Raw genomic sequence first — 11,044 nt, forward strand, 5'->3', positions numbered from 1 at the left:
ATTTTTATTAAATATTTATTTGTTAAAGTTGATGGAATTGAATGAACACAAGTAGTTTTAGTTGAATAAAGATGACTGAAAAGTTTGGATCGTTACTAATTGCATAACCAAAAAAGTACCATATCTGCAAGTAAACCCTTTCCAGGAAAAAACAACCAGAAGCTATATAAAGCTAACATATATACCTTCTGCTTCCTCTTTTCTTTTCTTTTGTCCTCAGTGTCCTGCAACATTTTCTCCTTCCACAGATCAAAGAAGTATGAAGGATTGGTATAAAACTTCAAACCCTCTTTTCCATCATCCCTGAAATACAATGACGCAAACAGGGCATACTATTTATGTGACAAGACATGAATCCAGACATTAAGGCAAAGGAAAGGCATATTAAGGAATACCTAGTATCTCAGACCCTGAAATATTTTACTTAAGAACATTAAAAAGATGAACGTGACCTCCTGTGCCATCATTCTTTACTATCTTTCCTTGTACTCAAGGTCCTGATTTTAGAAAAGTAACTTTAACACAAGCTGTAGATAAAAAAGAGTATCATAAACCAGAGAACTCCCATTCCAATGACTCAAATCTTGCTCTTAAAATAATGAGCAAATTTGTGTGGCTGCTCATGTTCAACTACTGATTCAAATTGACTTTGGGACAGCAAACAACATTCATTTCCATTAAAGACCTTTCTTTTCTACATACTTACCTGCTTATTTTCTTCACTTCGCATCCAAGAGCATTACACAGTTTAATAAATACAGATAATAAAAATGGCTTTTTCTTACCATTGTTACACTGGGGTAAAATTTGAGTAAAGTGGAGTAAATTTTTAACATTTATAATGTCTTCTGCTGCCTATATTCCTCCAGCAGCTTCACAGTTTTCTAGTGTGGCTCCTTAAATATTCAAGTGCTGCTCAACATAAGGAAGGTGCCTGGATATATAGCATCTCTGTTACATAAAATAAGCTAGAAATTGGTTTTGATTAATTTTATTTTACTAACCTGTAAGGGGTGAGAATGTTAAGTGGAGGAGGCTGTTCACAAATGTCATAAGTTTCTTGCAAAGGAATAGGCAGAGTTTTGCGGTCAAACAGCTGTTGATCTTGAATTGTGGAACTCCGGAAAGCTTTCCTCATTGTAATGTCCTGCAGTGACACTGAAAGGGGATATTGCCATTTGAAAAAAACCACCAAAGATAGTTTATTTGGATTAATCTGGAATTGCTTAATGCTGGTTAGAATATAAATATTAAGCATTACTACTAGTATCTTACACATTTTACAGCAAATATAAATTCATCTAGCACTACTGCCACAGCAAGATATTGCCAGATTATGTGAAAAACATGCTTATAATGTTCTAGCACATTATCCTCTATTTAGCTTCACAGGAAATTTTTGCTCACCTGGATAGATATCAGAACTCTGCCTCTGCAAAGTAGTTCAACAAATTGCTTACTGTAGCTATAAAATACCATTCTGTAGTTCAGAAGTACCTAATAACATTTACCAACTCCATTCCACAATCTTTTTGGTACTAAAAAATTACTCTCTATCTTGAGGTATAGATTTTACCTCTGTACTATCAGCAAGCCAAACTTTGCATTCCTTGCACGTAGGCAGCAGTTCCACTGAAGGCCCACTGAGATGCCAAACCAGCAAATCACTTGAGCTTATGCTACTGATATCAGTGAGTTTTAATGGGAGGTGGTACTATGTTCCAACACATGAAACTAGTCAAATGTTTTTTTTTAATCAGATTGTTTAATCAAGATGAGACTTCTCTGTTTAATTCAGGTGGGACACCTTGAGTTTTTAAACACAGTAGTTAGGAATAATCAATTATCTTTATGTAAGATTCAAAGGAAAATAACACTAGGTGAACACAATATATTAAACAGTGATTTGAAATATATTGATTTACTGCTGTTAAAGCCCATATATCTTTTTCTATTTCACAATCATTAAAATTTAGAAAAAGATTAATGGAAAAGTGACCGCAACTGATGAAACTTGCACTTTTAATTCTGGAAACAGCGTACCTGTTCAGTCTCATATTTCTCTCCCCCCCTGATCTTCAGGTACTACATCTGTGAAGTCCAGGTGTGTCTCAAGGCTAACTTTGCAGCCAGCGTTAGATCTTCACTAGATAAAGCAGCAACCCTTTTCACTGGTTTGGGCTTCTTTTTTTTTTTTTTTTTTAAATCACAAACAATACTGAAAACAATTTTAAGACATACTAACAAAGAGAGTATTTTCAGCACATGCATTTTATCTAGAAATAATTATGTTTATTTTATATAAACAAGTTGATAGTAGTGCCCCTTTACGCAAGATGAGAGGACACCTACCCCCCCATATCACTAGGGCCTTCGGCAACAATTTTTTTAAAAGAGTGCATCTGTTTAAGCTGAAAGTTGCGTTTTACTCTGTTTCCTGTAACACGTACAAGTGTACACATACGTATGTACACAAACACACACAGCTGGATTTCTATTGTATTATTACAAAGGGGCAGAAGGCAGGATTTTTTCCAGAGGGCTTGCAATTCCTGGAATGTTCTATCTTCTTACCTAAGCGTATTGGCAGCATCCTTTGTGAGGCTAAAGATGGGATTTACTTTATTTTCAGTTTGGCTTTTGAAGTTTATTAGAGTTGGCAAGGTTGTGTGTTCCTGGATAAGTTTCCTCCTTTTCACCTTTAGGTTCTATTTCATTACAGTATCTTTTATTCTTTTTAATACCTTTAATCAGCTGCTCAGAAGCCTTTTTAAGTATGTGAAAGAAGTATTATAATACATGAATGTCAGCTAGGAGTCTCAGTTTCTGCAGGTATTTTTGCACTCATAAATAACCATATATATTTTGTATCTGTCATGAAGTACAAGTTGTTATTTGCTGGCAAAAGTTCGCAATTAGAAGAACTGGGGTTTATCTCATCTGAAAACCTAGTCTTAGATTCTTTTATACTTCAACTGTTTTTCTTTTGGTGTGTTGGTTTTACAAATCTCACCAAATGTACTTGTTCAGAGATGCTTGGCAATCCTGCAAGTCTTTAAACTGTCTGTCACTTATTGGAGACTATGCCAACAAAAATAAAAGTTAGTATACTTCTCTTTGAACTTGTGTACATTCTGAAGGCAATGAAGTAAATTAATTTATTCCAATAAATACAGTTCTTTGTTTTAATATTAAAATGCTCACAGAGTATGTGACACCGTATTATTGAGACGTACATCATACCTGAGGATAATCAATCAATCCCCAACAATAAGTGCAGATTACTTTCTCTCTAAAACTAAGCTACATAGCAAGGGTCTTCACAGAAAACATACACTGTGGAATTTCAAACAGCTAACAGCATTTCCTGCACTGATACCCAATTCACTGAAAAGCATGCCGTTATTCAAAACAACCGACCGTATTAGGACAACATTACTAAGGAAATTAAAGGACGCAGCACACAAAATACTGAGAATCATGACACTGACACAACTCCCCTACAGACAGGGATCAGGTAAATCCCATGTTGCAAGCACAGCGTAATCCTGGGCTGTGCTCGGTTTGGCTTACAAAGCCATTTGTTTAGCTTGCCAGCTGGCTAAGAAACAGAAGCCCTGCGTGTCTTGCCACCTCAGGGGGGAGAATACGTGAAAACCTGGCTGGTTATCCGGCCACTTAGCTTTGGCTGATTGACAAAACTGGCACAGCAAGAGGACGGGTCAAACAAATTGGACATATGAATTCAGGTGTGAGAAGAGACAAGACACTGAAGGAGGAGTTGGAACTGCTGCAGGTATTTGACTTGATGCTGATAAATTTAAGCTTCCAGTTGCCTAATTCCTAACTAGCACCAGAACCTTCGTATGGCCCAAGATCCTAAATTTCATATGGATACAGAAAGTCCGTCTGCTACACCACTTGTGTTTACTGCAATGAACAAAAACTGGGGTCTTAAATAATTTCCGTAAATGTTGAGATGTTTGCAATTTAAGTTAAACATTCATTCAACAATCTGAACAAATACCAGTTTATCTTTACTGTGTCTGTTGTTTGGATTGTACAAAAAGACCTACTATATCAGCCAGTCTAACCTTCTGTACACCACAATATTTTCCACATAATTAAAAATTATCTCTGTCAGAAAGCTAACTACCAGCCTTTTGTACATTTGGTTTGAAAAAGAAATGCCAATCCATTTTTATTCATAATCAACAATGAACTGGGGAAAAAAAGGTATTTAAATTGCACTCAAATAAGATACAAAAACTGGGTTTCTTTTGGGCTGAACTTCAAAATAAATAAAAGAACACATCAGTAATATACATACATAATAACATTTTACCTCCTGTTAGGCCTCTCATTAAACTGCAATCCCCGATCTGTAGTAAAAGTCAGGTATGGAGCACATCAGCATACCAACAGAAAGTAGCTACTTTTACATTTCAAGGATATTAAATATTACATTTTATTTTACCTTACTAGAAGAAAAAAACCTGTTACTAGATTTTTTAATTCTTTTAAACTCACTCCGATGTACAATTTATGAAGAGGTTCTAGGCCAAAAATACCATTCTCCTGAAGGTGGTAAATAAATAAATAATATACATTCCTTTTAAAAGCTTGCTCTCTCAACGCTTTCTGCAGAATTTCATCCTGACAACTTTTAAGACCCTGAACTCTCGAATGCCACAGCGATGACTCCTTGCACAACTGAATGACTATGGGAAATTATATACAAATCAATAACTCAGTTGCCCACAATTCCCTTTCTCTGTTCAAAATCTTACCCAGCCATTTGAAAAGTGCAGTGAAGAAAGAATGACAACATCGAATGAACAACTTAGTCATGAGATTCCAATTAAAGGTAATTAATTGGGGGGGGTGTTGAAAATTCTCTTCAGATAAAGATTTGTGTGATTCAGTTCCTAAAGATGCTGCAATCTTGAAGTCTGATTTCTACTTTATATATTTTATTTTTTAAATGATTATACACTTCAACAACGCCTAGAATCGCACACATATTAGGTTTCTCTGCTGGTCAGGAATACTTCTGACTGGTCACCGCAGGTTTAGTAGTTGCTAAGCAGAGAGACTACTTCGGCAGAAAAGAAACTATTCTCCTTTGGGCTTGACCCCAACACAAGAAATTCAAATTTTCTGAAATACTGATTTAAAAAAAATCCAAAACAGCTCAAGCACTCTTTGGATAGGGAATGTATGTAGCTTAACTACTACACGTAAACAAAGAGAAGATGTAAATGTTAGAGTAATCATTTTAAGAAGACTCAAAAGCTGCTTTAAATGCAGTGTGTAGAACCAGGGAGCCCCAAGCAGCCTGTTAGGGAAGATGTGAATCACCCAGCTGCATCAAGCAGTGAATCTTCTGGCGAGTCTCAACAAACCCAACACATTATTTAGCAAATGACATTTTGTCCCGATCCCTCTTTTTATATACAAAATACAAATTACGCAATATCATGGCTTTACCACTGAACTATTAAGCCTTGGACACACTAATTTAAAAACTGATTTACTTACTAAATAACCCATGAATTGAATTGAGGGCTAAGAAAATTGGAAGAAAAAGCACAGAGAGCAGTTAGAGCTCAGCCCATCTGCTCAGATCTTTGAGAGGGAGACGCACTCAAATCCAACACTCAGTTAAGTGGAAATGCGGCAGGAAAAGTGACCTGCTATATAATTTAATTTAACAGATTTTTCTTTATTTTACTTGGCGGTAAAAATACTTATGAATGAATTGACAACAGTGTTGTTCTCCACATTAACATATTACACGTGGAGGTCATGACTCAATTTTCATGTGCTCCCTTTTCTTCAATTACATTTATACTCAAGTCACCAAATTCCTCTTCAGAGGCTAGAGACGGTGAGTGAGCTGCCCCTTAAAATGGGATTTACCACCCTTTCTTCTAAGTCTCACAATGGGCTGAGTATCCTGATTTGAAAGTTGACCGAGTCTCCCATTTTCAAAGTATACAGACCACAATTAGCTGTCAAGCTTTTTAGGTTTCTCCCCACCAGATGCCTCCTTTTTTGCCTATAGCAAAGCCTCAAATCTCTCCTTAGCATCAACCCAGCAAAACTTCTGAACTACTATCCTTCCTATGACAGGGCAGTATTTCTAGAATGTTTAGAAAAAACCAAGCACATGTATTCAAGGCCAGAAACCTACTGAAATACAATTCACAACATTGTTTGATTCCTTTCCTGAAGTATGCCAGGCTGCTTACCCATAGCACTTCTGCCACTAAGTTTTTTAAGTAGCTTGTCACAGTTGTAACAGATATGCTGTAGAAATCAAGAATTTGATACACTGCCTTTGAGATTAAAATCCTCTCCAGTTTGAGATTTAAATAAAATTAGGCAGTTCATATTAAAGAACCACTAAATTAATACCAAAATATGCAGATAAACTCTTAGTTTATGAATTCCCCTTCTGCCATGATACCATTTCTTTCTGAAAGATACACAACTATCTTCTAATACTCCATTACACTATACATCAGAGCTGTACTGTGTATCAGCATTTCAAAAAAGAACATAAAAACTGAAATTAATATTCTTTTAAAACCTTTCATTTCTACAGATATGAAATTATTTACTTGTGGTAGTACTTCAAGCTTATTAGCACAAATAAATTCACAAAAATGTGGTAAATTAACAAAAATCTATTATTATACTTATAAAATTTTCATACATATGGAAAAAGTTAGTAGTGTTATATAGTAGTGATATTATAAAGTAAATACTTAAATTAAAAATGGTTGCAAAGAAACTACACTCTTAGGGTTTATTTTCTGACCTATGAGGATATCTTATATTGCAGGGCTACTGAAACCGTCAACCTTAGTTCACCTCCATAGCAAGAATGTGTTTTCCCAGTCCTAAAAAAAACCCCAGATATGATACCTCTTGAATACATACAGGCTAGTTTCCCATACAATTGAAATAAACTTCAGTTTACTGAAGGAAAGAAGGGGATTTATTTTTATCTGTATGCAAGTTTAGTATCTCTTTTGAGGGGAAAAAACCCGCATATGTGTAAAAAGAATAAAGTATGTAAAAAAATCAATTACAATATGAAATTAATAATTCTGTGAAATTAAGAATTTGAAAACAGTGCAATAATTCAAAACAAACCAAGTTCACAGCAATTCTTCTGCGACAGAAAGATTGTGCACCAGGAATTAGTTCCTTCAGGATACAATCCTAACCTTGGTTTCATTTGGTTTTATTCCTTCACAGAGATATTGTAATAATTCAAAATGATGAAACACACAGACTATTCAAAAAATTCAGAGCTTTTTAGTAGTTTGACTCTACCAGAAACATCTTGTCAAGTACCTGCTTCTTGTTCAATGAATCTGACTTGGGCTGTTTTTGTTCATGCCACTTAGCTTTAAATTAATCTTAATTTCTTCCTCTTGTGTAATAGCATGGGCCCAAAGGAACATATTAAATCTTCTATTACTGCCTGCTGGCAAAGAACTAGCAAATGACACTCAATTTACAAGTATAGCCCATTTTACACATGCTGTTAGCTGAACAGAAGTACTGAAATTTGCTTGATTCTTGCAGGTTAAGGGTTAAGAAAGGCAAGACAGGTAAATCCATATGTTTTCCTCACACCTTCATGTGTTAACATCCTCCAGCTATTTTAGCCCAGACCAGGACTAAACCAAAACTATTTGAGATGAACTTCTAAATTTCAAGCACAAAATAGGATACTGAAGGAGAAACAGTTTCCTGATGCCTAATTTTTAAGGAAATACAATATAGAATTTCCTCTCATCTCCTTTGTCCTCATCTGGTGACTCATTCTGGGCAGACATTTGTGAATAAGGAACACTGGATATGGCTCAAGGACTGGGTATTCTTAGGTTAATAAAAATAGTCATTTAATAGTTCCTGACAGTGAAGACTGCATGTGTTCCTCTGAAGTACTAGCAGCCACTGCTATTCTACGGTGTGAGAGACAAATCCAGGGTATCAGATTCGAGTCACACTTAGCCACTCTGGACTTGAGTAAGTAGACCTCTTTTCAGCCCTGTTTTCTTTAATTGCGGTGTCTGTCCCTTTCTTTAGCTATACAGTTTAGCAAATGCTACAGTATACACAGTACTGTGAAAAGTTATTGATCTGGTGCATTTGGGACTACACACCATTCAAAAATATTTCTAGCAATTTTCTAACACCAAATAGTTACGGATATTTAGTACTGAAACCTACAGCTAAAATTGTCAAAGGCCATTTACACAGGAAAGTACAATTTTCCATCTTGCTATCCTGTAACATCCTTAGATGCTTTAACTCAATGACTTAAAATGGTCTCTCCATTTTCCTGAAATGTGAATGGTTGCCATACTAGATATGCCATATCAACATATATCCCACCCTGATTTAACCTAAAAACTAGGCTGTCAAGAGTAAATGCAGAAATGACATTACCACTCTGGAGTATCACAACTCTTACAAGATTACAATTGCTGACAATTTGTTGCTGTACACAGAAAGGATTTTTGACATTATCCAATCATAGTAAACATGGTATTTTATTGGAAGAAGAGGTGTATGTGTACAATTTATGCTCAGTTGTCAAGACACTTGGAAAATCCCATTAATGTAAGAATTCCTCCAGGCAAGTCACGATTCCATGGAAAATCTGCTGCTAGCTGTGAACAGCTGTCTTTCAAAACCTGCTCTAAAATTAATGTCACGCAAAATACAGAATCAAAACTTCCTTAGCTTAATTTTGCTGTTAGTGAAATTTCGACATTGGTAACTAAACACAGCCTGAAGACCACGCTCCTGGTTTGACACTTCATTTTTTCCTGAATGACACACAACTATTATACCTAGACATTCATAGCTGAAACAGCTTTCTGTACTTTAAAATTGGACCCCCCAAGCAATCTGAAGTTACTTTTCATGATAGGATGTTGCTAGTAAAGCCATATAGTCTAGAACACCCTAAAACTGTTTGGGTTACAAGACCTTTCATAGTTCCACCTGTATCAACAGATATCCAGGAAGGCAAAAAAGCTTCCTGGCATTTACATATTAGGTCATCAATGTTCCTGCAGTCATCACAAAGCCTATGCATCATTTAAATACCAAACAAATTCTATCTTATAAGCATGACTTTTGGAAGTACTTGTTTTCTCAGTGCTAACCAATATTTATAGTACTTAAAGCTATTTACGAAGAATCCAAGGGGATATATAGCATCAACAAATAGAGCTATACAATTGTAACTTCATACAGAAAGTAAGATGGTAACAAGTTAAATGCAAAAACTCTACTTGGACAAATGGTTACATCCCATGGGAATTAGTAGGAAGGTTAAAAAAAAAGAGTAAAAACTTATCTCCAAGCATTCACATAATATACAAATTATTAATATTATTAACACTAATACATAATATTACTGAAGTGACACATACTTGTGTAGCAGTTTTTATGTAAATTCATTGGTAACAGTACTGTTCAGTAACCATGAAAATCTTGAGCTCAGAAAGCTGCTCAAGGCTATGAAAGAAACCTGTAGCAGAAATAGAAATGGACCTCCTTCTCATGATGCTCTGCTCTGTGTTTTTATAAATATAATTTAAACTATTATTATTTCCATTTCACATTATCAATCGTGTATGGGTGACAAAACAAGAAATCTTCAATGCAGGAGTTAACTTACATTCCTCTTCCTTTGGATCAAGTTGTGTAACACTGACAGATAAGCGATCTACACGTTCTTGTAAGGAGTTGACTCTAAATGAGAAACTGTGTGCTTCATTGAAAAGTTCACCAAATATATCTTCAGCATATTTACCTGAAATACGAGGGGGGAAAAAAAAAAAAAATTCAAGCATACCACAAGACAGCCAAATGCGTTTGCCTTGAAAAAAATTTCTAACTGTTGTTTAAGTAAGTAAATCTAAGATGCATGAGTATCACTTGTAACAACCTGTACTTACTGAGCTCATTAAGAATGTTTCAGAAAAGTAAATAAAAGTTAAATACTTAATTTGTAATTTATTTATCAGAAATGAAATTATTCAATACATTACAGGACAGATATTCAGCTGGTATAAATTGATTTAACTATGCTGATATGCAAGGAACTAGACTGATTACTTTCTTGGACATGTATAGAAGGACGATTTCCAGCATCTGAAACTGCTCCTGTATGAGCAATAACTAATCTTTCCAAGGGAAATTTATCTCAACATTTCTCCAAAAGAAGCACAGCTTGCACTCCTACTGTACAGAGGACCTTTCAAAAACAGAAGATCAGATATTTACATCTAGGTTAATTAGAACCAGCCTCTTCAAAAATACACACTAAAATAATAAATCCTACTTTGAAGGATCAAAATTCTAGTAACTGACCAATTTATACTGAAGAAAAAGAAGAATCTCCTTTGTTCACTTCAATGGACATCACACATTTAGCCCAAAAGAACAGAAGATTCAAGTATCATGAGAAAAGAATCAGTAATGAGTTTCTCTTCTACAGACAGAGTACTCCATATAGTGCTTCTAATGCCCCCCGGACTCAACTTGAGTAGTCTGCCAATGCCACTGAAAAAAACCACCAGACTGCCTAGCAAAATTTGTAGCCACGTTTGTGAAATACCACATGATAGCTTTTAAAACTTTCTACCATACTGTGCATATGTAATTTGTGTACTGTTTGTACACTTACGTTGGTTTTGGATGTATAAATCTCACAAATTTCTAACTACCTGGTTCTGAAAGGTACAATAGGAAAGTTATGAAAATTTTACCTTTGGTGAACAATACATCTGGAAGTATACACAAAAATGAGGACATTTTTAAACAAACGCATCAAAAGGACAAAAATTAAATCCCTACAGGTACTGTGGAAACTACTTAAAAATACTATGTAGTAAGCACAAGACCAGCGCATACCATTTATTAAGACAGGTAAAGGCAACAGAAAACCAGCACGACTATAAACAACAGAATATAAAAGGGGATATCAGAAGAAATGTACAGATAA

The 11,044-nt window shown here is 35.2% G+C and overlaps 1 protein-coding gene across 1 annotated transcript in view; it reads right to left on the bottom strand.

Moving 5' to 3' along the window:
- WASF1 (WAS protein family, member 1) overlaps nucleotides 1-9,850 on the bottom strand; it is a gene marked incomplete at both ends in the record, with an annotated part of 14,457 nt that extends 4,607 nt beyond the window's left edge. Inside the window, 3 exons of the mRNA XM_009574999.1 lie at nucleotides 186-303; nucleotides 1,005-1,158; nucleotides 9,716-9,850. Of these exons, the coding sequence (XP_009573294.1) occupies nucleotides 186-303; nucleotides 1,005-1,158; nucleotides 9,716-9,850 (407 nt within the window). The remainder of the gene's footprint in view (nucleotides 1-185; nucleotides 304-1,004; nucleotides 1,159-9,715) is intronic.
- Nucleotides 9,851-11,044: the final 1,194 nt, after the last annotated feature.

Source organism: Fulmarus glacialis, unplaced genomic scaffold (assembly GCF_000690835.1).
Source record: "Fulmarus glacialis isolate BGI_N327 unplaced genomic scaffold, ASM69083v1 scaffold46073, whole genome shotgun sequence".
NCBI lineage: Eukaryota > Metazoa > Chordata > Aves > Procellariiformes > Procellariidae > Fulmarus > Fulmarus glacialis.